This window comes from Lepus europaeus, chromosome X (genome assembly GCF_033115175.1).
Source record: "Lepus europaeus isolate LE1 chromosome X, mLepTim1.pri, whole genome shotgun sequence".
Taxonomy (NCBI): domain Eukaryota; kingdom Metazoa; phylum Chordata; class Mammalia; order Lagomorpha; family Leporidae; genus Lepus; species Lepus europaeus.
Window position 1 is genome coordinate 133352981 of NC_084850.1, and position 27651 is coordinate 133380631.

General features: G+C 43.6%; 1 protein-coding gene across 3 annotated transcripts in view; it reads left to right on the forward strand.

Annotated features, from left to right (window-relative positions):
• The window catches only part of PIR (pirin), a 93940-nt gene that overhangs the window by 45006 nt on the left and 21283 nt on the right, over window positions 1–27651 (forward strand). For all 3 annotated transcript variants that reach the window (XM_062182899.1, XM_062182900.1, XM_062182898.1), the window contains 2 exons: window positions 12028–12112; window positions 26031–26075. In XM_062182899.1, coding sequence (XP_062038883.1) covers window positions 12028–12112; window positions 26031–26075 — 130 coding nt within the window. The remainder of the gene's footprint in view (window positions 1–12027; window positions 12113–26030; window positions 26076–27651) is intronic.

Below are 27651 nucleotides of genomic sequence, written 5' to 3' on the forward strand. Positions count from 1 at the left end.
TAATTCTCTACCCTTCTGGTTTGTGTCATCTGGCCCTTTCCGGCAACCTCTGAACAGGCCACATATCACAGCCTGTGGCTTGAATCTTCATCCAAGTGTTTCCATGGAGGGAGGATCCGAGCCCTGGTTGGTCAGTGAGGCCAACCCCAGGCTCTGGAGCTTCAGAAGATCCTACTGCAATGGGGATAATTGAGGCAATGATAGAACTTGGCAGTCAGGCAGGAGAGTCCAGGGCTTCTGGGGATGGCAACAGCGGTGACCCACAGGGGTCTCCAAAAGCGGCCAATGGCTCAGGAGGTAGTAAGTTCCAGAGACTCTGAGGAAACACATAAAATGTATCCCATCAAATCTTACAACAATGTAATGAAGTAGGGAACTGAAGCATAGTGAGATGAGCAGTTTGCCTAGGGTCTCACATCTAGGAAGTGACAGAGCTGGGATTCCACCTCGATGGTCTGACTCCAGAGTTTGTGTTCTCAACCACGAGCTCGCATAGGTCCTTACTAGTTCCACATAAGCTGGCACAAATCCGATTTGCTGTTGCAGGCGGGTTTTATCTGTGGGAACTTTAAAGACAGAGACTCCCTCAGAGGAGACATTCATGTGGAAGGGTTCAGATGAAAATCTTGACCAATGTGTAATTTTGCTAAGGAGCTGACCACTTCCTACATGTGCAGCAGTCATGAGAAGTTCTCTGCCCTGTGTAAGGATACTTCCTGAGCCCTTCCATAGGTCCCCAGCCCTTCAGCAGATGTGGTCAGCTCCTCAGTTTCTCTGAGCTGTTGTTGAATAGCAGGGAGCTTTCTCTCCTGTTGTTTGTGGATACCCAGGAAACCATATTTGATACTTGTGTGTCTTATTTGAGTACCTACTTTATGTGAGTTGGTGTGATAAATTTGGGGATTTGGTGGCTGATCAAGGAAGAGACAGGTTCATAAGAGGCAGTAACACACCAACTTTATTTGGCCAGTGCTGAACAGCACTGCATGAGAGGAGATGTCCCTCTCAATTAGACACCTTCCAGAGACGGCGGCATGAGGCCACTACCCAGAAGGGAGATAGGGCAGGGGACCACCTTAGGGAGTAGGGCGGCTTACTCGTCTGGGGACTGTCATTCAGCAGTAAGGTGAGGTGTCTGTAGATCAGAGTATTCCAAAGGGTAGTGACAGGTCTTTTATAGCTACAAGGTTTGTCTTGGGTGCAGCTTGGCTAGCAGATGTTTGGATATAATTTGGCAGGGGATGTGAAGGAGGTAGGTTCCAAAAGGCTCAAAATAGGGTTGTTTGGAATATATTTAAAGCAATTTGATGTGTGAGAATTAGAGTTTGGCACCAGTGGGCACTGGGCTAATTGTCCTAGACTGCTGTAAAGAAGTAAACAAACAGGGGCCATCTCTGGCCCATATATATCAGAATTGGGCAGGAAACTCCCTTCATCAGCTCCCCCACTGCTGTAATGGGTTGTTATGATCCAAATGAAAGTCTCAGGGCAGCAACAGTCTAGAATTCCTGATAACAGCAGATGCTTTTCACAGCCAGTCAATGTCTGTTCTTGCATGTTTTTCCGCTTCTTCTATTCGAATCCGAATGTCAGGCAGCGATACACCTGAGCAGCACAGCTCGCACACTCAACCCCTTTGTAGGTGAGAAAGTTGCAACCCAGCTAGGCCAAAAGTCTTTCTCAAGGTCACACAGCTCATTGTGGAAGTAGACCAGACCCAAATCCAGGTTCCCTAAATTTTGCCCCATTTTATTTGAACATTGCCCCCTGCCTGTCACACCATTCAGCCCTTGTGCAGAAGTTTATTGCATGTATCTCTCCCCAGCTTAGGAATACCTCCTCTCATTTTCATAGAAGGAAGCTTCGGAATGGACAACTCTCTCTACCCCAAAAGGGTACCTGTAGGTCAATGTCTGTACAAGAATGCACCACCGCCTGTCTGTGTTAGCACATCCTGCAAGCAAGCATGTACGAGAAGCCTTCTAACTATAGTCAATTCCTCCTTAATCACAGATTGAAGGAGCATATCTAACAAAGGTATCCTTCCCAGTGCCCTGTGAAGTCTTATCTTTACCAAATAGTTTCCCACATTACATCTTGATGTACTTAAGAACTCTTAAAAATATCTTAATGAATACCAAATGTAACTAATCAAGATTAAAAATACTGTAAGACCCTGTGAGCAATATTCTAGCATTGGTTAATAGTTTTGCTGACTCAATCTTGGAATGCATTACCCATGGATTGGAGATAGAGGAGAGGAAGGCTACTTGTTGGTATATTTATAAAGGGACATTTATGGTTTTATCGTATTGTTGGCTTTATAGGATTGTATGTGGATTATTTATATAAGATATGAGTGTTCTTTCCTTGGTTTTAATTTCCCAAGAAATTAGGCCATCTCTAACTTTGGGCAAGGATAGTACCTCAAAGGGTAAAGACATCAAAGTCCAGTTTCACAATAAATATGCACCTGGTTAAATTTCAGGACCGTGAGTCCTGTCAACATCTTGATTCCCTTCCCCTTTTGCCCTTCTTTCCTCACTACCACTCCCAGAAGTAAAAGGTGACAGGGAGAGAGTATAGAGTGTGATAATTGATTAAAGGCTGCTTGAAAAAGAATACTGTGGAGACTAGGCTGTGGGGTCATTTGACTACATCCAAAATTCTTGGTTAGTTGGACAGCTGGGTCCTCAAGACTCTCCATAATCCTTTGTGTTTGATAGAAGTTAGAAGTGTTTTCTGGTCCTAACTCCTACACTACACAGAGTCATTGGCATTTTGCCTAAGAGTTCCTTGTCTTCTCTTTGTTGTAGCACTTCATGTATATGACACTGTATGATTTCACGGTTTTAATCCTTCCCATGATACCTTTGGCACTAAGGATGGAAACTAATCTCTCCCACTCCTTATCAGAATTGTTTAAAATAATCAAGAGTTCAGAGATCAGAGTGCTTTGGTTTGGGGACAGAAAACATCATTGCATTGAAGAGCATCAACCTATTCTAAACAGTGAGACTTGGGAGTTTGCTTAAAATAAGGTAGTAAATCTGTTTTTCATTTCCTCAAAGCCTTGCACTTTCTAAGAGAAAGGGGACGGCGTAGTCCTCCATGCAGAGCAGTGGGGTCTGGCAGTGCGCTGCTTGCGTCTGTGGTGCTGCAGAGACTAGCTCTGTGCTGATGCATTTTCCTACCTAATTCAAAGCCCACAGACAACGAGCATGGGGAGGTAGTGGAAGAAAGATGAGGAGGTTGGGAAGCCCTGGGAAATGGTGACTTGAACACATTATGGAGTAGATATTCTGCTATTAGTTGGAGCTCTTGACCTAGTTAGTGAAGTAGACGCTCAGCTTTCCCCGTTGAGGCTCTTCCTCGTAACTGAAAGTTCTATCTACAAAATATATTTCAAATCTATTTACTTCTTTCACATCTATTTACATCCCTGGCTGGCCCATTTCAACAGCCTCTTCAGGGATCTCCTCTCTTCTTACTTACTTCCAAGTCTCCACATAGCAACTCAACACATCTGGATGTTCCTTAATGTGTTTCAATCATTCTTTAAAGAATTCCAAAATGCCTTACTATGTTCTACACTTGATTGGATCTTTCCTAACTTTCTAAACTCTTATCTTGCCATCCTCTCGAGTAATTACTTCGAGTCTGCCTTATTGTTCTCCTTTCAGTTTCTGAACCCTTCAAACTCTTTACTGCCCAAGGCCTTTGTATGTGCTATGCCCTTTTCTCTGCCCAGGGAGCTTGTACCTCACCTGTTCCCATTCCAGTCTTCACCTCAATGTAATCTCCCTAGAGTGTCCTCCTATTACTCTCCATTTTTTTCTCTCTTTTATAGGAAATCCCACATCTTACCATTTTATAGTGAATTTCTTAAATTATCTTCTACGCTGGAAAGCACACCCTACAAGGGCAGAACAGATCTGTTATCTAGTAATCTTTATTCCCTTTCTCTTGTGGGATACTAAAGATTGGCACTTGTTGGCACAATTACTTAGAGAAATTTACTTAAACGATATATTCAAGCAGGATTAGAATTAGAGTGCATTTCCCCGAAAATCACTGAGTCATAGTTTTTGAGCTAACACCCCAAAAGAAATGTGAAATAATCAAGGATTAACATATTATAGGTTTTCAATTAATATTTGTTGGGTGAAGGGATTAATTAACAAGTAAATGAAAGTTAAGTAGGTTAATGAGCATGTACTTTATTAAAAGGGCCAAATTAATACATATGATGAGCCTAGAATAGTACCTGGTGCATGCTGAGCCCTCAATATATATAGCTACTATTATTCTTATATTAATCATCTTTAATGTTATTTATATTAAACTAATAATATCACTGAAACTAATTGCCAAGTTTAAAGAGCAATGTGATATCAATTTCTGCTTTTTAAATTAGCTAAGATTTAAAAAAAATAAGATGGTCAACATTTTGATGAGATGAGCACTTTTTGCAGGTATGACCAAGAACCATTTGGATAAAAGCAAGTGAGTTGGTGTAACAACTGATCAAAATGCTGATTTGTTAAAAAAAAAAAAGTACTGCTAGATATTGATTATTGAAATACTGGTGTTCCTACTATGGGAATGGTGTCTTTAAATTTTTTCCCCAATTAAACTATTTTCCTTTCTTCATTTTTTCTATTTTTCAAAGATTTTTTTGATATTTTTCCTTAACATTCTTTTTCCTTTCAGCAATTAGTTCTTCCTCTCTATATTTGTGACAAGAAAAAAAAACTAGATTGCAGTAATAGGGACTTTAAGCAGATGGAAAAAAACACCATGTAGAGCACCTAAAGAGTTGCATAGCTGTCCTGCTATAGCAGAATTACCAAGAATAGAAAAAGCAGGGACTAGCATGAGACAGTCTCAGCAGCACTGCTGTTTAACCAGTTGATTATGTTGATCAGTTTGCTTTTGGCCATGTTGTCTAGACATTTAGACCCATAATTTCACTGTGAAGGAAGAAATTAGAAATGTGATCAGAGATACACATGCAAAGAGTTTCATTAAAAGTTAGCAATGATGCAAAAAAATGGAAAAAGAAAGACTGTATTAATAAAATGTCCCACATCAGAGGGGTGGTCCACCTTGCAGCTGAGTGTCTAGGAACGGTTTCCTTCTCTTATAGGATATTGAACATTGGCACTTGTTAGTACAATTAGAGTGATATGCTTAAGCAATGTATTACAGTAGGATTGAGAATTTGAGTGTGTTTCCTAGAAAATCACTAAATCATATAGAGTTTTTGAAATAGTTCCCCAAGGAAATGTGAAAGCATTTATTACAGCTGTGACATGTGACACTACATTGCTGCCACTTGCCTTCAGAGAAGGCCAGCATGGTGTAAAAGCAGCAACTCTCAGGAGTAAATGGGCAGCAGTTATCTGTGAAAGGAGCAGTAGTGAAATTAAAGATATTTCCTTTACCGCATTAATACATAACAACTCAGCCTATTCTTTTCTTTTTCTTGGGAAGATGTTGTCAGACACATGGCTTCCATGTGGAAGTAATTTCATCTCCTAATTAAGATCACATTTATGAATGAAAGCAGAGGAAGGAAGCCAGCTTGACAAGGGTATCATACCAAAAGCCAGGGTACATGGGAAGTCTTTGAAGGACATAAGATGAAGGTAGTTGGTGTTCAGAAGGAAGTGGTTTTATAGAGCTTGATTTGTGGTCATTATTGTAGTGGTGTCTGAGGCCCTGCCAGGGTTTAGTTCTGACATATTTATAGAGGAGGAGAGACAAGGCTTTCCTGGATTTGGTGGCACACCTATTCTTGTAAGTTAGTCAGAATTTACGCATAACCTCTCATGACGAGTTCCATTACTTACCTTCTAGAAGCTCGCCTGCATGATATTTGAACCATAAGATTTTAAGCCCTTAGGGTTTTCAAATATAGGCTATAACCTTTAAAGGAACATTTCATAAATACTTTCAACAGAGTTATGCAATAGGAAGAAAGAAGAAAGAGGAATGACTTTGGATTTTAGTACCTCGGCAGGCATTCTTAATCAGGACTCAAATGGAAAAAAACGGAAAAAGAGAACTATTTCACTGATGGAATTTAAGTGCATTATTCTCTCCATTCTCAAACAGATTTATGGTGAGATATTTTATTTTGGATTGTCATGGACTAATTTATTTTAATCCTGTGGAAATAGATACGTTGATAGCTAACTCAATCACAAAGAATGATTTAATTAAATTGTCATTCCATTTTGAGGGTCTATTAATAGTTTAATATTATACATCAAAACAAACAATGCAGAAAACAGGAAAGAATGTGTTTCATGGTGATATTTCTTTGTGCTTGAAAATCAACAGTGTGGGGGCTGGTGCTGTGGCTCACTTGGTTAATCCTCCGCCTGCGGCGCCCATCTCATATGGGCACCGGTTCTAGTCCTGGCTGCTCCTCTTCCAGTCCAGCTCTCAGCTGTGGCCGGGGAAGGCAGTGGAGGATGGCCCAAGTTCTTGGGCTGCTGCACCCACATAGGAGACCAGGAAGAAGCACCTGGCTCCTGGCTTCGGATTGGAGCAGCTCCAGCCATAGTGGCCATTTAGGGAGTGAACCAATGGAAGGAAGACCTTTCTCTTTGTCTGTCTCACTGTCTGTAACTCTACCTGTCAAATAAATTTAAAAAAAAAGAGAGAAAATCAACAGTGTGTATAATAGGAAAGCTAAATCCAGGTTTATTTTCAAGTGCATTTGAGGCTAGGCAAATTTGCATTTGTTATTTCAGTAGAGTTACTGGTTACTATGGAAGATCAAAATAATTTTTTGAAAATCTCCCTGCTTTTCATAAAAATATATGTGTAGACATATATATATATATACCTATACACACTCCAAATCGAGTTTTATCTCACTATAGATTAATTAAAATAGAATAATGCATATTTAGTTTTGGGTAGTTGATTATTCAAGCTCTGTTATATTGAAATCCTCGATGATCTAATTTTAAGGCAAAAAGGGTTTTAGAATCATGTTGTGAAAAACACCTCCAAATTGCTGCAGCGACCATTGGAGGGTGAACCAACGGCAAAAAGGAAGACCTTTCTCTCTGTCTCTCTCTCTCACTATCCACTCTGCCTGTCAAAAAAAAAAAGAAAGAAAAAGAAAAAAAAAAAAGAAAAACACCTCCAAAATGAATTAAAAATTTCTCTTTAGCCTTTTTTTTTAAATTAAACTTTTATTTAATGAATATAAATTTCCAAAGTACAGCTTATGGGTTACAATGGCTTCCCCCTCCCAAAACTTCCCTCCCACCCACAACCCTCCCCTTTCCCACTCCCTCTCCCCTTCCAATCACATCATGATTCATTTTCAATTCTCTTTATATACAGAAGATCAGTTTAGTATATATTAGGTAACGATTTCAACAGTTTGCCCCAATATAGCAACACAAAGTGAAAAAAATTTCTGTTGGAGTACTAGTTATAGCATTAAATAAGAGTGTACAGCACATTAAAGACAGAGATCCTACGTAATATTTTTTTTTAAATTAATTTTCTATGCCGTTTCCAATTTAACACCAGGTTTTTTGTTTTTGTTTTTTTTTTTTCATTTCCAATTATCTTTATATACATGAGAGTATTGTAGGCATGGAAAGCCAAGATACCATGGAAAAAAATAAAAGAAGAAGACCTAAATGAAAGATCTCTGTGAGTGAGATCCCAGTGGAAAGAACGGGGCCATCAAAGAAGGAGGTACCTTGGCTGGCGCCGCGGCTCACTAGGCTAATCCTCCGCCTTGCGGCGCCGGCACACCGGGTTCTAGTCCCGGTCGGGGCACCGATCCTGTCCGGTTGCCCCTCTTCCAGGCCAGCTCTCTGCTGTGGCCAGGGAGTGCAGTGGAGGATGGCCCAGGTCCTTGGGCCCTGCACCCCATGGGAGACCAGGAGAAGCCCCTGGCTCCTGCCATCGGATCAGCGCGGTGCGCCGGCCACAGCGCGCCTACCTCGGCGGCCATTGGAGGGTGAACCAACGGCAAAAGGAAGATCTTTCTCTCTGTCTCTCTCTCTCACTGTCCACTCTGCCTGTCAAAAAAAAAAAAAAAAAAAAAAAGAAGGAGGTACCTTTCTCTGAAGGGAGGAGAGAACTTCCACTTTGACTATGACCCTATCGGAATAAGATCAAAGTCAGCGAACTCTAAAGGCTTCCATAGCCCTGGCAACTCATGACTAGAGCCTAGGGAGATTACTGACGCCATGAACAGGAGTGTCAAATTGTTAAGTCAGCAACAGGAGTCACTGTGTACTTACATCCCATGTGGGATCTGTCCTTAATGTGTTGTCTAATGTGCAGTGATGCTATAACTAGTACTGAAACAGTATTTTTACACTTTGTGTTTCTGCGTGGGTACAAACTGATGAGATCTTTACTAATTATATACTGAATCGATCTTCTCTTTAGCCTTTTTCACACTGTAAGAGAATAGAATATGTTTGAGGCTTTATAAAATCTTTCCCTAGTTTTTGTTTAAAAATGTTAAGTGAATACAGAGTGCTCTGTGTGTGTGTGTGCGCATGGCCATGTGTACCCGTGGAGCTGCAGTCCTGGAGAGGCAGGTGACTAGTGTTTGGACAACGTGGATTAGCTTGAGAGGCCAGAGGCACGAAGAGAGGGGGGAAGAGAGCCAGCCGAGCACGAGGTAAGTGGGGAGCTGCTGGTTAACATCAGTCATCAATCTCGCCTTCGTGCTCTGCTGGCTCTCTTACCTCTTGCGGCTCCAGTTGCCCCCCTCCCTCACTTCTCTACAGCTCTAATCAGAGAAATCAGAAAGAGATTTTAAAAATTAGAATGGGAGGATGGATGTTTGGCCTAGTGGTTAAGTAACTGTTTAAGATTCCCACAGCCCATATTGTAATGCCTGGCGTCGAGTCCTGGTTCCACTCCAGATTCTGGCTTCCTGCTAGTGAGCACTCTGGGAGGCACTGATGATGGCTCAAGTCCTTGGGTCCCTCCACCCACGTGGGAGACCTGGGTTGAGTTCTTGGCTCCCAGCTTCAGCTGGAGGTTACAGGCATTTGGGGAGTGAACCAGCAGATGGGATTTCTCTCTCGCTCACTCTCTCCCTCTCAAAAAAAAAGAAAAGAAAAGAAAAAAAAAACACATAAAAATAAAGTAAAAAAAAAATGAACAGGGAGGAAACATTAATTTCTGACTTAGAATTTCGGAACCTGAAGTAGACTCAAACATCAGCAAGTTCCCCCACAAGATTTTCAGCTGTGTGAACTAAACCCAGAAGAATTGATAAGTGCTTTCCTAGTCATCAGGGAAAGCAGTAGGAGCATCAAAGGCTCCTGGTTTCCAGTTCAATATTGTTTTTATGAGCACATTCTCAGAGAATGCCAGTCAGAATGAGACCAGGAGCCTCCCTGTGATTAGTCTGTTTGCTGTAGGTAGGCTTGCTACCACAGCCACTGGGATAGCGATTAGGAAATATGCTTAAACCAGAGAGGGATCCTTTGTTTGAAGGAGAGCAAAATATTGTGCAAGCAGAGCAGTCATCTGATAGCATGTAACGTTTACCCTTGATCTTTTTAGAGGTAATTTTAGAAGTCTTCATCAGGCAAAACCAGTCTCTTTCCAGATGGCGCCTTATACCCCTAATGATGCGAGAGGAGCGGATCTTGTGTCGCTTGTGTGCTGCCCTTGCTTTGTGTAGGTTTCAAGCTCTTCAGATTGATTGTGAATCTTTGGCCTCAGGTTGCACTTGATGTCACAGGTCTTTCTGGTTTCATTTATGTATGCACAGGGGAATTTTCTTTTCCGGTCTTTGAAGCTTGACCTTCTAAGTTGTGGAAAACCATCTGCCAAACCATTTTAAAGCCTAGAGCTTCAGTAGAAGATATCCTTAGGAAGGGCAAAAAGCTTTTGATAGTTAACATTATTTACAGTTTTCTATTCCACGATGTTTAACATACTTTGACCCTACCAAATTCACTGTCCTAAAGAGGGGCATTTTGCTACATGTAGGTAAAGATGTTGACAAAATCTATTCATGCTGTCAACAAATGCATTAATAGTACATGGCATTTTCCATTATGAAACATTATTCCCTAAGTATTTATTGAACACCTACTATGTCACGGACACTGTGAGTTGGTCCTGACACTGTGGGTCAGTCCTGGGGATTCGGTGTTGAAAAAGGCTGAGATGTGCATGTCCTCGTGGAGTTTACACGAATTATTTTTGTAAAATTATGCTTTATCTAAAGATAGTGAATAATTGTGGGCTCACAATTCTGTTATCTTTTTACAAATGAATGTTTTTAGAGAATGTAAGTCTTTTATAAAATACAATATATGCACATTAAAGTACACAAAGCAAGTGTACAGCTCAGAGAATTTTTACGGAGTGAACATCCCCAGAAAACCAGCAGCCACGCCAAGAAAAGAGAACATTACCAGCCCTCTGAAGCCCCTTTATCCTGGCAGTTAGCAGCCTCCCCAGGGCAACCACTTTTCTGACTACTGAGCCCACCGATTGGTTTGGCTTGTTGTGAGCTTTAGAGAAATGAAATCATACTGAGTGTGATCTCTGCTTGCCTTCATCTGCTCAGTGCTATGCTGCTGAGATTAGTCTGAGTTGTTCCATGTGGTTGTCTTCATGCGTGCTCCTAGCTTTGTACTATTTCCCAGGATAAATACATATGTTGCAATTCACTTATCCATTTTCTTTCTTTTTTTTTTTAAAAAAAAGATTTATTTATTTGAAAGGCACAGTTACAGAGAGGCAGAGGCAGAGAGAGAAAGAGAGAGGTTTTTCATCCTCTGGTTCACTCCTCAGATGGCTGCAATGGCCAGAGCTGGGCCATTCCAAAACCAGGAGCCAGGAGCTCCTTCCAGGTCTCCCACATGGGTGCAGGGGCCCAAGGACTTGGGCCATCTTCTCCTTTCCCAGGCCATAGCAGAGAGCCGGATTGGAAGTGAAGCAGCCAGGATTTGAACCGGCACCCATATGGGATGCTGGCACTGCACATGGTAGCCTTACCCCCTATGCCACAGTGCCAACCTCTTATCCACTTTTTTATTAAAGACATTTGGTGTATTTCCAGTTGGGGCTATTATTAACAGCACTGTTAAGATTCTTATACATGTGTTTAGGTAAATATTTTTGTTAGGTATAAAGCAATGAGTTAAAATGTTGTGTCCTATATTATGCCTATTTTATCTGTACTACATATACCGAGAAGTTTCCCAAAGGGTATGTATCAAGTTACAGCCCTACTAGAAATGTATGAAAGCTCTAGTTACTCTACATGCTTGCCAAACTTGATGTTATATGCTTTTTCATTTTCATGTTTATCTGTAAGTTAAAAAATAGAATGCAACCACTGGACTTTGTGATAAATAATGAGACATAAAGTTTATAGCAATAGTGCTAATCCTTTGGATATTGGTCTCTGCCAATGATTCAAGATGACATTATATTGAATTACAAACTCTACTTAATATTGATGGAATCAAAACCACTGCAACAGAAAATCCTGCAAAAGTTTGCTTTCTTGCATTTGAAGTTGTATATTTCTTAAGCCAGAAGTGGTAGACAACCTGTTTTTTACAAGAGGCCAAGTTAAAAACATATATATATGTAATATATGTATATATATACATATACATGTATATATATACACATTTGAATATGAGATAACCTACCATTTCAAGTGGAAGGCTGGAAGTTAGAAAGTTGGAGCAAATATTTGGCAATAAATTATTAATATTAGTCCATATTTGAGAAAAAGCTAAAAAGAGACAGCTGTTATCCTGAAATTACCTGTCAACCATACTGTAAAGGTAGAAGGGCTAACTTCTAGACCATACCCATAAGATGGTCTGTATTTGTAACCCACCTGGCCTTTAACAGCAGTTAAAGTTAACAGCTCCCTAGGAGGGACTATAAATATAATGGATCTAGGCCAAGGCCTGTTATTAAAGAGCCCAGCTGAGGCAAAGAACCTTATTCTTAGAAGAATGCTAATGGTTTCCTTTTTCTTTGTAGTCCAAGGTTTTTACTCGCACACCAACCTTATATTTGGACTTCAAATTGGACCAAGGAGCAAAGCATTCTCAGCCTATTCCTGAAGGTATGAGGGGTTCTGGAGTTTAGTGATCATATCAGGGGGAGGGATGGGAAACAAAGGACTGCTTTGTCTGGAACGTGCTTGTTTCTGAAGCTCAGCACCAAGTTCTTGGACCTTTGTGTTTAACAGTGTTTAAATTAGCAAATACTGTTGGCACCTTTCAAGTTAAGGACATCAAGGGAGACTCACAATGTGAGAGCTAGACCTATTGGGCCACACCCGTTGATTTATAGGTATGGACACTAAGGCCCAACACATTAGCCACTTGCTCAAGGCCACGAAAAAGACTTACCAGACAAGGCAGGGCACGTAAGGTGTCCATCTCCTGACTCTGGCACTTGATGACTCGCAGTGTTCTTGCAGGCAGCTTCAGACGTGTGCTGCGTACGAACAAGCATGTGCTTGATTGAGATACAGGTGTTACTTGATAGAGGTATTGTTACAGAAACCTCACCTCTAAGTTGACATTTGATTCAAATGAAAAGAGTCATTAGAAAACTCCCAAGTATTTAAGGCCAATTTTATTTTTAAAAATGATTATACTCAAGGTCATTGGGCATTAGCCTTGGGCCCATTATATTGTTCTTTTGTGCTTTTTTTCTTTCACTCTGGCTATTTTTAAGTATGGGAAAATATTAGATGAACTCACTCACACCTATGCCTGTACTGTCCATGATTTTTGTAACAGTACAAGCGGGAGCACATGTGCTTTGACTTCTGAGTGCAGTGTTTTTTTCCTTGAATTTTGCTTTTGCTGCCCTCAGATTCCTTGTGCTCCTTTATTTACCCATAGCAGTTCCTCCTCTCAATATACTCCAGATCTAGGATATAGCCCAGGTCTGGCCTTGACTTAAATCTTGCTGTATTTCTCTGCACATTTTTTTCTATCCTGATATTATTTTTGTGAAAATATATACATATATAGGATTATCTTGTCATCTTTTTACTGGAATGGAATCGTATGATAGATACTTTTTCTATCTAATTTCCTCCCCGGTCTACTCCTGTGGCTCCTTTCAATGGTTACTCAGTTGTTCCTAGAGCTTCACTGCTGCAGACTGCCAGGAACACCCTTGCACACGTCTTTTCCCATATGGGGATTTATTTTGATGAGACAGGTTTCCAGGGATGATCACATCAAGTATATGTGCATATTTAATTTCAAAAGGCATTGTCAGGTTGCAATCCTAAGAGGCAATCACTTTCCATCACCAGTATAAAGGAGTACCAGTTTCTCCATCATGACCCCACCAGCAGAAGTATATGGTTCATGTGCGTTTTTGCTTTGCTCTTAGCCATCACCCTATATTGCCTTATGAGAGACTGTGTATCTGCCCATTTACAAAGCTGTACTTGTGGTTTACTTTGTCATTATGAGATTTAAACTTGAAATTTGCTTTCAAAAACATTTTTGAAGGTATTCAAAAGCAAGCAGCTTAGAAATGCATGGTCAGCCTTGAGACTCTGTAAAGTACTTTAAACAAGTCTGTTGTAAACCCAGCCATGAAGTGAAAGAATCTGTCTTTTCTAAGACATCACTTCCAGTTATAGCGTATCCATTCTCTCTCTCTCCCCCCTTCTCTCTCTTTCTCTCTTTCCCTCCAACCCTGCCTCCTTTTGCATTATGTGACAAATCCAAAGTTTGAGGTTTCTCTGTCCAGTGCCAGGCAATTAATTAATTCAAGTATTATAGAGCACTTTATTTATTTATTTGACAGGTAGAGTTTCAGAGAGAGAGAGAGAGACAGAGAGAAAGGTCTTCCTTTTTCTGTTGGTTCACTCCCCAAATGGCCGCTACGGCTAGCGTGCTGCCGATCTGAAGCCAGGAGCCAGGTGCTTCCTCCTGGTCTCCCATGCGGGTGCAGGGCCCAAGCACTTGGGCCATCCTCCACTGCCTTCCCGGGCCACAGCAGAGAGCTGGACTGGAAGAGGAGCAACTGGGACTAGAACCCGGAGCCCATATGGGATTCCGGCACCACAGGCGGAGGGATTAGCCAAGTGAGCCATGGCGCTGGCCCCTATAGAGCACTTCTTATTTGCAGATTTGAGAGTCTTAGCTGCCTGTAATCAGGCACACTGGATGATAAAGTTATGCTGTCTAAATCTTAGTATGAAGTAGTTCAAGTAAAGGTCACCCCCCCCCTTTTTTAAACCACCTCTGCAGAGTGAATTCCATTATAAACTCCAAGGATTGTCTGAATTCATTTTATTTGGGTGCTTTGTTGCATCAATTATTCTTTGAAATGTGTGAGCCATTGGCTGGATCCTGGACATATTTTATTTATAATATTTTGATTGTTGTGTTACTCATGGTAAAAGGATTTGACAGAGATGTCTGGGTTATGTTTGGTTTTTGGCAGAAGCTTTGTGTCTAACTAGTTTAATGTTGACTTGTTTGTTTCATTACCAGACTGATTGGAAAGAAATAGAAGCATACGCTGCTACCACCCCATCCCTGATACCACGAAAATGCCTGTATCCCAAGGGAAGTCCACTTAAGGGAGACTGGAAATATTTCTCATGAAATAACCAGGTTTTATCTGAGTTCCTTCCCCTAGATAGTATTAGAATTGATTTTTGCCATCTCTGTTTCCTTCAGGCTAGGCACATTTCTGTTGGCTTGTGCTAATCTTGTAGGAAACAGATGTTTCATGCAGTGATGATCTGGAAGGCAGTTGATATCAGGAATTGAGCTGGACAGTGCATCACTTACAAAGAATCCGATTTGTTGAGTCTCTGACAGTACCAGATTCCTTTCACATTGGCCGCACATTTTTCATATTAGCTCTTGGCTAAAGAAAGAATAGTAGGGTGTTTTTGTGTGGTGACTTTTTTTTTAACTTTTATTTAATGAATATAAATTTCCAATGTACAGCTTATGGATTACAGTGGCTTCCCCCTCCCATAACTTCCCTCCCACCCACAACCCTCCCCTCTCCTGCTCCCTCTCCCCTTCTATTCACATCAAGATTCATTTTCAATTCTCTTTATATACAGAAGTATATATTAAGTAAAGATTTCAACAGTTTGCACCCACACAGAAACACAAAGTGAAACATACTGTTTGAGTACTAGTTATAGCATTAAATCACAATGTACAGCACGTTGAGGACAGAGATCCCACATGAGGAGCAAGTGCACAGTGACTCCTGTTGTTGACCCAACAAATTGACACTCTAGTTTATGGTGCCAGTAACCACCCTAGGCTCTCGACATGAGTTGCCAAGGCTATAGAAGCCTTCCAAGTTTGCCGACTCTGATCATATTTAGACAAGGTCATAAAAGTCAGGGTGAGGATAGTAACCAATGATCCTAAGAGTGGCATTAACCAGGTCTGAACAATGTGTGGTGACTTTTGCCATCTCTTGCAAGGCAATCTGATTTTCTTTGCAGTAAGCTGATATACAGATAAGACTGTTATCATTCATTGTAAAGGGCATAAACCTGTATTTCTAGGAAAATATCAATCTTTTTCAATAAAAATGTCTTCTGGTCCTCAAGTCCCCCTTGTCTTCTGATCGACTGTGTCTGTTACCGGAGAAATTGCAGGGTTCTTGTCTTCGCGCAAGAAAGAATTTAGGCGTGAGACAGAGAGTAGTGGGAGGTAAAATAGCAAGGTTTATTAAGAAGGAACATCTGTAAGGACGGATGGGCACCTCTCCAGACAGGACCTGAGAGAGAGTGCCCAGTCCCTCAGACTGGGGGGGGGGCTGCATGGGTGAGTGGAGAGTACACCTGGCCAGGCCAGGCCAGGCCAGGCGGGCAACTCAGCAAAGATGCAGAGAGCTGAGCGCCAGTCCAGTTGAGGCTGGGGGTTTTAAGGAGATGGGTCTTGCTTCCCCACCTCTGCTCCTCTTGGAACAAAGGGCTTTTTGGATGTAAATAGAAAAACTTCTCTTGAAGGTCTGAAACAAAGGACTTTATGGATGCAAATGTTATCAGACCCGAGGAAGGGAGCAGGGTGTTTGAGATGCAGATACTGGGCTGCACCTGGGAGATTGTGGAAGATTTATCAGGCAGGAATCAGGAGGGGTGAGGGCCTCCACCTGGCAGGTTATCAGGTAAAAGGGGGCAGGGCAGGCAGGATGTGAAATCTGGGCTTCCCCTGAAACATTGTTAGGATGACTTTGAGATGCAGATGCATATAGATGTCTTCTCTTTAGGCCTGTCACACACACATAAGCTCATAACTGACTTCCTACCTAACATGTCCTGTTTGTTTTTTTCCATCTTCCTTCACAGCGCCTCTCCTCATAGGTACTTATTAAATGCATGATCTGGAATGTTAAAAATGGAGAATTGTTACGGTATGAAAAAAAACTTGACTTTGAGAGCCTTTTTGCTTCTCTCACCTTATAACTTTTCTTTAAAGTATATATAGATTGGGGCCAGCGCCATGGCTCACTTGGTTAATCCTCCGCCTGTGGTGCCAGAATCCCATATGGGCGCCGAGTTCTAGTCCCGGTTGCCCCTCTTCCAGTCCAGCTCTCTGCTGTGGCCCGGGAAGGCAGTGGAGGATGGCCCAAGTGCTTGGGCCCTGCACCCACATGGGAGACCAGGAGGAAGCACCTGGCTCCTGGCTTCGGATGGGCGCAACACGCTGGCCGTGGCAGCCATTTGGGGGGTGAACCAACAACGGAAAAGGAAGACTTTTCTCTCTGTCTCTAACTCTGCCTGTCCAAACAAACAAACAAACAAACAAAACAAAAACAAAAACAAAACGAAACAAAAAAAAAACCGATGTGATGGTTGGTTTTGGAAATAGAAAGGGCCACAAGCCAAGGGACCGAGGGAGCCTCTGGAAGGGGGAAAAAGTGCCCAAACACATTGTGCTCCAGAGCCTCCAGAAGGGGTCCTGGATTTTAGATCCTTGACACCCACTTCTGGGCTTCTCACCTCCAGAGCTGTGAGAAAAGAAACTCATGTTGCTTTAAGGCAGTAAGTTTTGGGCAATTCGTTACAGCAGCAGTAGGAAACTAACACAGTCTCTTAAGTATTGTCAACATATTTTTGTGCTTCTGTGTTTACTTTCAAGAGGCAAAAAAGGCAAGGAGCCACATTTTCCTCATTTGGTTTGTAAAACAGATTTGACTGCCATGCACATGGTAGCTTTTTGGTAAATCATGTTATGGTGTCTTTAAATAAATATTATTGTATTGGTTATCAATAGGCCACAGAACAAGCAGCTCCAAATCTTAGTGCCCAGAGCAATGCATGTTATCTCACCATGCCTCAGAGCTTAGCTGTCCCCTCTGGCTCCGGGACTGTCACAAGGCTGCAGTCAAGATGTCCTCTGGGGGCCGGTGCCGCGGCTCAATAGGCTAATCCTCCGCCTTGTGGCGCCGGCACCCCGGGTTCTAGTCCTGGTCAGGGCACCAGATTCTGTCCCGGATGCCCCTCTTCCAGTCCAGCTCTCTGCTGTGGCCCGGGAGTGCAGTGGAGGATGGCCCAAGTGCTTGGGCCTGCACCCCATGGGAGACCAGGAGAAGCACCTGGCTCCTGGCTTCAGATCAGCACAGTGCACCAGCCGCAGCGCGCCAGCCGCGGCGGCCACTGGAGGGTGAACCAATGGCAAAGGAAGACCTCTCTCTCTGTCTCTCTCTCACTATCTGCTCTGCCTGTCAAAAAAAAAAAAAAAAAAAAAAGATGTCCTCTGGGGCTCAGTTGAGAAGGATGTACTATGTACTTTGCAAGCTCACACTTGTGTGGTTGTTGCTAGAGTTGGCTCTTGGTTCCTTGCCATGTGGGCCTCTCTATAGGGCAGCTCACAACGTGGCCGCTGGCTCCAGCAGAGCAAGTGAGAAAGCACAGACGATGAGAGACATGGAATCCAGAGTCTTTAGGTAGCCCAATCTCGAAAGTGACATCCCCTAACCTTTGCTGTAGTCTCCTGGTTAGAAGCAAGTCTCCAGGCACAGCCCACACAGAGAGAGAGGAGTTGGCATGGGGCAACTCCAAGAGGCAAAAGTCATGGGGACATCTCAGAGTCAGCTGCCACGTTTAGGATTTTGGTTCACAATGCCACGTGGTTTTCCATATGTGACTCAGATATGAGCAGTGATTCTACCCTCCCCTCTCCCACTCCATCTCATTTGTGATTAAAAAACAACATTTGAGTAAGCCTGTAGCGACGCGCGGTGAGTTTTCCTAAGGGCTCCTGCCTGATAGCTTGGCAGAGAGTTGCTCTCTACTTTTAGGGAGAATGTCACAAACCTGAAGGATTTGTAGAGAATTTTAGATTTGGGGGTGTTTTCATGGAGAAAGCAACAGCTAATTTTGTTCACTGTATGAAATGCATGATTTACTTCATGGATAAAAATTTAAAAATAAATGAGAAAAAAATAATTCATGGGTAGTTTTTTGCAGAGGTCTCTACTCACCAATAGCATGTTAAAATACTCAGTCACGGGGCTGGCGTTATGGCATAGTAGGTAAAGCTGCTGACTGTGATGCCAACATCCTATATGGGTGCTGATTTGAGGCCCGGGTACTCCACTTCCAGTCCAGCTCCCTGCTAATGCACTGGGGAAAGCAGCAGAAGATGGTCCAAGTGCTTGGGCCCTTGCACCCACATGGGAGATCTGAAAGAAGCTCTTGGCTCCTGGATTCGGCCTGGCACAGCCCCAGCCATTGCAGCCATTTGGGGAGTGAGCTAGTGGATGGAAGATCTGTCTGTAACTCTGCCTTTCAAATGAAATAAAAATAAATCTTAAAAAAATAAAAGCATCATTTCTAGGAAAATATCTTTTTCAAGAAACATGCCTGGTCCCAGATTTCCCAGTAGGTGATATGCTGATGTTTAAACCTATACTTCCTGCCTATAATTGTATGTGTTCCTTTGGGTTTTTGTTTTATAGTTGTTAGTTGGTTTGTTCACCAGGGCTCAAGAAAGTCCATTTTATTATTTATTTATTTAGAAAGGAAGAGATATTTTCTGTCTGTTGGTTCTCTGCCCAAATGCTTGCAACAACCAGAGCTGGGCCAGGCTGAAGCCAGGAGCCCAGAGTTCACTCCAGGTCTCCCATGTAGGTGGTAGGGACCCACATACTCCAGCCATCACCTGCTGCCTCCCAGGGCGTGCATTAGCAGAACGCTGGAATCGGAAGCGGAACCAGGACACAAACCCCGACACTCTGGTATGAAGTGCAGGCGTTCCAAGTGGTTTGTTAACCACTGTACCAAACACTTGCCCTCGTTTTAAAGCCCATTTAAAATGTGCTGTTGCTCTGTATTTCCACTGTTCCCCAGGAGGGGTTTCTGGATTGGATTAAATATGAAGGGAGAGCACAGTGGACAATAATCCTGGAGAAGTGTAAAACCAGGTTGAGAAGCATCTGCTTGCAGGGTGAGGAGTTCGGGCTTGTCCTGGGAGAACAGGGAGCCTGAAGGGTTTCAAGTGGGGCTTCTAGATGGCCAGTGCACTGTGGGTAGAAAATGGATTGGAGGTCGCCAGTTAGGGGCCACTTCTTTCTCCTGTACGGTTTTATTTGAAAAGAAAGGAAAGGTAAGAAATAAATATGGCAACATATATATCCATTAGTTTCACCCTTTGTGTGCTTGTGAATTAAAAAAATAAAAATATTGAAGATGAATGAAAGTTCTCAAAATCTTAGAGGAAAAGGTATTAGTGAACAATTCATTCTAATGATGAGAAAATATTCAGGAAATCCAAACTGAGGGACATTTTGTGAAGTAACTAGTCTGTACATTTCATGGAAGAAAAACTTTGAGGAACTGTTTGAGATGAAGGAAGATTAGATATGACAGCTAATGGTAGTGTGGGATTCTGGCTTAGAAATTTGTTTTTCCTTTTTCCATAAAAGGGATTACCCCAACAGTTGACAGTTAATACAATTTGAAAATCTGTATATAGAGAATAGAATAGTATCAATGTTAATTTCATAGTTTTTATAAGTACACAATGATTTCCTAGGGAAATATCCCTATTTTTAGGAACTATAGACTGAAAATTATTTCAAGATAGAAGGTGTTGTGCGTGCAAGTTACTCTCAAGTATTTCAAAAAAAGAATGACATTTTTTATGGCAGGATAACATGTTAGCTTTTCAGGAATCTGGGTGATCGTGTATAGTCATTCTCAGAAGTAGTTTTACTGTGTGTCTGAAATTATTTCAAAATAAAAACTACAAAATAATTTGGTGGAATGGAGGCAGGTATAGGGAGGACCAAGCAATTTTGCCTTCTGCCCCAAGAAGCCAGGCGTGACTCCGTGGTGAGGCAATTGCTGTGTACAGGCACTTCTGGGGTCTGGGAGGCTCTTAGGAATCAGGGGTGCTTCAGGGCTTGGCAACCAGGATGACCCAGAGTTTGGGGCAAGTACATTCCCTCTTCTGTCCTGTGTAGTCTCTCTCTCCTTTCCCCAGAGCCGACCTCTCTTAGAGATGTGGTACGTCATGAGGTCCTGTTTGTCTACTTTTCTCCCTACATACATGCAGAAGGAGTAGTTGGAAACTCATTGGAATACTGAAGCCTAAGAGTGAGGTAGGAGGAATATGATCTGGGTCAAAGCAAGAAATGTAGGCTGAGAAAGGCTGTCACTAGGGACATTTGCAAGAATTGAGAACCTCCCTGGAAATTCAAGCAAATGCCACAGAAAGTGCTTTACATATTTAAAAGAAGCATTTTATATGTTTTGTATTTGGCTAGAAGCGATCTGACTTCACTTTGTTACTGACTTAACTCTCCTCAAGGGGGCCAGAAGGAAAAATGTGGTCTCCATCCCAGCTGTTATTTACCATTGCCCAAGGGAAGGGAAGAGCCTCCCAGCTGACAGTAGCTTGGAGACCATACTTGTAGAAGAAAAGCAAATGGGGGTGTGACCTCTGACAGAGGAATAAGCATTTGGGAATGGCACGATTCCTGGTGTAGGGCCTGAAAAAGGGAGGAGAGTAGAGGAAGAAAAAGATGCAAGGCCCTGAAACTTTTACACAGAGCACTTTGCTGATGTAATCCTGCTCTTAGGAGAGAGGGAACTCTGATAAAATGTGGTTGTTGTTGAACATGTAATAAACATTCACACAATTTGGCACTGTTTTCCCTTGTGGTAGCCTTAAGAAATGATACTTAGTGAAAATTAAACAAGGTTTAAAGGAAGCAAGTGCATATGGATATGCCCTGTGAACTGTGTTGTTAACTGCCAGAGATGGACTCTGTCCTAACAGAAGACTTCTGCAAAGAGCACAAATAAGTGGATGCACTTAATAAGTACACTTGGCCATTCCTAGGAGCACAAGTTTGGTCCTTCTGGATCATGTGGAAAAGATAAAAATGGAAAGACCTAGGCAAGTATGTGTGGACCAAGCTTCTGGTGGGAGGGTGAGTAGGAAGCAAAGGAGATGGAGGAGAAAGGAGATTAGAACAATCAAAGTGATCCCAAATTAAAAAAAAAAAAACAGTTGATCAATTGAGAGCTTTGACATTTTGTCAAATGCATAAACAATTTTAATAGCTTTAACCCATGAAGAGGGGATTGGTTATATAAATTATGACAGGTCCTAACGATGGAATGCTATGCACTCTTTCCCAAGACTGAGTTACTTCTCTATGTTTTGACATAGAAAATTGTCCAAAGTTGAACACTGAGTTTGTTTTACTTTCTTTTTTTTAAAGATTTATTTATTTTACTTGAAAGTCAGAGTTACACAGAGAAAGAAGGAGAGGCGGGGGGGGGGGGGGTCTTGCATCCACTGGTTCACTCCCCAAGTGACCGCAATAGCCGGAGCTGCGCCAATCCAAAGCCAGGAGCCAGGAGCTTCTTTTGGGTCTCCCATGCAGGTGCAGGGGCCCAAGGACTTGGGCCATCTTCTACTGCTTTCCCAGGCCATAGCAGAGAGCTGGATCGGAAGTAGAGCAGCTGGGACTTGAACCGGTGCCCATATGGGATGCTGGCACTGCAGGTGGCAGCTTTACCTACTATGCCACAGTGCTGGCCCCTGTTCTAGTTTCTAAGCAAATAATATATAGTGCATAAAAGGAAGAAACCCTGAAAGCACAAATACCAAATTGCTAACAGTGTTTGTGTCAAGGTAGGTATGAATATTATACAAAGATTTTGTTTCCATGCTCCACACATTCGCATCCTTAAAATATTTTAATATTTACCTGTCCTGGGGCCGGTGTCTGGCTCACTTGATTAATCCTCTGCCTACGGTGCCAGCATCCCATATGGGCACCGGGTTCTAGTCCCAGTTGCTCCTTTTCCAGTCCAGCTCTCTGCTGTGGCCCGGGAGGGCAGTGGAGGATGGCCCAAGTGCTTGGGTGACTGCACCCACATGGGAGACCAGGAAGAAGCACCTTGCTCCTTGCTTCGGATCAGCACAGTGCCGGCTGTAGCGGCCATTTGGGGGGTGAACCAATGGAAGGAAGACCCTTCTCTCTGTCTCTCTCTCTCTCTCTCTCACTGTCTAACTCTGCCTGTCAAATAAAAAAAAATTTACCTGTCCTTTTGATAATCAAAAAAAAAATGATCATTTGTGCTTTGAAAAGGTTCTTCAACAATTTTCAATGGCAAAACTTTTTAAAAGCAGAGAAGAAAGGGGGTTTATTGTGGAGTGTGATTGTAAGTCAGGCTGAATAGGCATAGGAACACTGAGCAGCCACTGGACCCGCCTGGCTGTCCCTTATTCATCTGTGTAGCTCCCCCAACAGTGCGTGCCCACGGTAGATACTCAGTGAATGTTGGTAGACCCGAGCTCTAACTGTGAGTGCGTAGCATTACTTACAGATGACTTCAACTTACTCTATCTTGTAAGATCTCAGAGAGGGAAAACTGTGAAATAGAAAGATGAAAAAAACACCATCTGGCATCCATCCAAGTGTGTTTGTTTCCCCATCCTTCACGTTTTTCTTAACGAGACTCAATTTGTGTTGAGTTTTTATCAATTATAGATGTTCTCTATAGAGATGCTGCTCTTTTATGTTTCAATCCACCCGTCACCACAACCTTTGTTGCTCCCTCTGCGTGTCTTTTTACTCTGCCCCAGACTCCAGTCTCAGTCAGTCCTGTCCTTCCAGCGTTGAGCTCTGCCCTGCATTCCCTTTCCAGCCTTCCTTTTCCACTGAGGGCACAGGGAGGAATCCTAACTCTGTTTTGAGCTCCCCATTTCTAGGTTCATGTCTGTCAGGGGAAACACAGCATGTCTTTTAGGCCATGGGTCCATTCCATGAACATCTGTGAAATTAAGTGCAGGTACTGGGAGTGCAAATGGTAGGTTGTTGCTGCTTCTGATCTCCTGGCCCTGTGGCTCCTGTAGTAAGCTGGCAAATGTTCTGTATCCTCTTCACAGAAACATGTACACACCTGAAAAGCTGTGTGGACAATTCCAGGGAATTCGCAGGCCATTTGAAACCCACTCATATTTCAGATTATACATCCCTGGAACTGCTCTATCTTAGGACAGATTGAAAGACATGCGTTCACTGGAAGCTAGAATGGAATTATGTACAATAAGCACTATATTCACATTTGATACTACCTGGAGACACAACAGACTGAAGATGAAGCCTGACTGGAAAGTTGAAGTTAACAGCATGATGTTGGAACAGAAAGGAACAGTTTGTTTTGTTAACACAACATCTGGCATATAGATAGACAGCCAAGCGAAGAGTTGTTCATTGTCTGCTCTGGGGGGATCTTCAACATTTGGGGCCAAATCATTCAGGTTTAGGGATGGGTCTGAGTGTGTGTGTGTGTGTGTGAGAGAGAGAGAGAGAGAGAGAGAGAGAGAGAGAATGAGTGTGTGTGAGTATGAATTTTAAACAGCTCACAGAATTTAAAAACTTTTTTTTATTTGAAAGGCAGAGCAACAAAGAAAGAATGAGAGATGGGATGGCAGAAGGAGGGAGGGAGGGAGAGAGAGAGAGAGAGAGAGAGATCTTTATCTGCTGGTTCCCTACCCAACAGCCAGGGCTGGGCCAGGCTGAAGCCAGGAGCCTGGAATTCTATCTGTGTGGGTGGCAGGGACCCAAGCACTTGGGCCATCTTCCGCTGCCTTCCTAGGCACACTAGCAGGAAGCTGGATAGGAAGTGGAGTAGCCAGGACTCAAACCAGTGCTCCCATATGGGATACTGGCTTTGAAAGTAGCAGCTTAACCTTCCGTGCCACAGTACTGACCCCTGGGGTTTGCAGATTTTAAATCTTTTTTTTTTCCTGAAGCACCTTTCAAAGACAGATTTATTGTACAGACTATTTCAAAGCAGAATGGAGAACTTTCTTAAGTGATGAAAATGTCCTCTATTTTGAGAGGGATTTGGAAGACAGGGATGATCAAAGAAACAAAGTTCATGCATTTGTGGACAGACATGTGGATGAGAACATGATCAAGATGACTAAAACTTAAATGGGGCCGGCGCCTCCGCCTGCGGCACCGGCACACTGGGTTCTAGTCCCGGTCGGGGCGCCGGATTCTGTCCCGGTTGCCCCTCTTCCAGGCCAGCTCTCTGCTGTGGCCCGGGAGTGCAGTGGAGGATGGCCCAAGTACTTGGACCCCTGCACCTGCATGGGAGACCAGGAGAAGCACCTGGCTCCTGCCTTCAGATCAGCGCAGTGCGCCGGCCGCAGTGGCCATTGGAGGGTGAACCAACGGCAAAGGAAGACTTTTCTCTCTGTCTCTCTCTCTCACTGTCCACTCTGCCTGTCAAAAAAAAAAAAAAACTTAATTGGAAGATTTGAGTGGTGGATAAGAATGTTCACATGAGTTTTTTTCAACTTTTTATGTATCTTGAAAGTGTTCATAATAAAATGTTGGAAAAACTCATTTGAACTCTGCAGGTAAGACCTCTATGTTAATAATACCTCCCCTCTTAAAAAAAAAAAAAAAAGGCTCCAGGCTGGCGCCGCGGCTCACTAGGCTAATCCTCCACCTTGCGGCGCCGGCACACCAGGTTCTAGTCCCGGTCAGGGCACCGATCCTTTCCCGGTTGCCCCTCTTCCAGGCCAGCTCTCTGCTGTGGCCAGGGAGTGCAGTGGAGGATGGCCCAAGTGCTTGGGCCCTGCACCCCATGGGAGACCAGGAGAAGCACCTGGCTCCTGGCTTTGGATCAGCGTGATGTGCCGGCCGCCCCATTGGAGGGTGAACCAACGGCAAAAGGAAGACCTTTCTCTCTGTCTCTCTCTCACTGTCCACTCTGCCTGTCAAAAACAACAACAAAAAAAAGGCTCCAGAACTGAGAGATGCATTAAACACAGAAGAGAACAATTCCTGCTCATTCGCTCCCTAACTGGGTCTTCTGAACAGATGAACACTAGCATCAGTGCAGGCAGATAAGGAGGGCCCAGGCCTGGGGCTGCTTTTCTTGCCCTCCATAAACCCATCCTTCACGCTCTTCCCATCCCAGCAGCTAAATACACACAGATGTATTCAGTGCACCCTCTGCCGCAGTGCTGTAGTGCTGGGTGCCCTTAAATCTTAAAATATATATCTAGGGGCTGGCGCTGTGGCGTACTGGGTGAAGCCGCCGGCTGCAGTGCCGGCATCCCAAATGGGCACCAGTTCAAGTCCTGGCTGCTCCACTTCCAATCCAGCTCTCTGCTATGGCCTGGGAAAGCAGTAGAAGATGGCCCAAGTTCTTGGGCCCCTGCACCCATGTGGATGACCCGGAAAAAGCTCTTGGCTCCTGGCTTCAGATTGGCATAGCTCCAGCCATTGCAGCCAATTCGGGAGTGAACCAGCAGAAGGAAGACCTCTCTCTCTCTCTCTCTGCCTCTGTCTCTCTCTGCCTCTCCTTCTTTCTCTGTGTAACTCTGCCTTTTAAATAAATAAATAAATCTTTAAATATGTATATATCTAAAAGAAAATCAAGGATTTCATCTCCAATTTTGCTTTTAATCTATGTGATAGATCTCTTTGTTCTTTTTCGTGTCATGGGCACTGACATTTTAATGTTGCTGGTCCCTTTGCAGGGTGGACAAGCTTCATCTACACCATATCTGGAGATGTGTATATTGGTAAGTTATGGGTTATGTTACTTTGGGTTCAATTGCAATTCTATTTATAATGCTGAGTGTGGAGAACAAGTGGATTGAAACCATTTTATATAAGTGAATACTATTCCTTCATTCCTCTTATAACAACACTCTCCATGCCAGTACAGGTACACCCAGGGCAGGGTGCCTCTCAGCTTCCAGAATGTTCTATAAGGGAGGAGAGTATGAACACCAGAACTTGCTGGCAGGATGGCAACTGGCATCCTGATAAAAGCATGGTGCCACACTGGGCTCCAGGGGAGCAGGATGGTTTCTGTCCCTTGGCAGGTGGAAGGAAGTGCAGTTGTAGTCCTAGGTGCCTCTGAGATTGCAAAGTTGCCTCTCTTCTCTTCTGAAGGTTGTGTATGTGTTGCTTGTTGAGGCTCATCAAAAAGGAGTGTTTGAGACTCAACTGGCTCTTTTTTAAAAAATATTTATTTATTTATTTGAAAGTCAGTTACATAGAGAGAGAGGGAGAGGCAGAGAGAGAGAGAGAGGTCTTCCATCTGCTGGTTCACTCCCCAATTGGCTGCAACAGCTGGAGCTGGGCCTATCCGAAGTCAGGGGCCAGGAGCTTCTTCTGGGTCTCCCACATGGGTGCAGGGGTCCAAACACTTGGACCATCTTCTACTGCTTTCCCAGGCCATAGCAGAGAGCTGGATCGGAAGTGGAGCAGCCGGGACTAGAACTGGTGCCCATATGAGATGCTGGCACTGCAGGCGGTGACTTTACCTGCTATGCCACAGTGCCAGCCCCTCAACCAACTCTTGATTTGATTGATGAGGAATGTGAGATCTAAAGAAAGTTACATAAGTTTCCAGGCTTGTGTGTTGGTAGACCTGGGAGTAGAATCAAGGCTCCTCATCCCCACTCTCCATACTGTCCCTTATACTCTTCATCCTCATATTTGTTTTTTCAAGTCCAAATCCCTTAGCTTAGCAGCAGAAGCACCAAGGGATGGAGGGGTAGAGGATAGCGGATTGCTGGGCAGGCTGGCTCCTGTCCACCAACTGCCAGCCTCCCATCTTCAGGGAACCTCCCAGGGGTTCCTGGAAACAGCTCTGTGGGATTGACAGAAAATGGCTGTAGTAGATGCTGTGGCGCCTCACCCACATCCCCGGGGCCCTGCTTCCTCAGCGCCCACCCACCAGCTGCCAGCAGCCAGCAGCCAGCATCTGTGTTGCTTTGCCAGAAAGCTTTCCCTGCCACCTGGGAGGGCTGCTCTGCCGCTTGAGGACAGGCTGCAAGTGCAGGAAAATACACTCTTCTGGATGCTCTCTGACCTCGCAGGTGCGGCGCTCTGAGGCTCCTGTGAGAGACCCTTTCCTAGTTTCCCAGTGGCCTTGTGCTGGAACCAGCCACAGGGGACTCTGCTTGATGACACCCCCTTCGCTGTCGGCCTCCCCTTTCCTAACTCCCCACCTTCTGGACTGTTGTTTCCTGGGATCACGTTCCAAATAAACCCTTACACCGGAATCCGCACCCTCAGTAGTGCCTCTGGAAAGCCCGAAGGGGGAGAACCGGCCTCCTCTTTGCCTCTCCTCGTCCCCTTGGACAG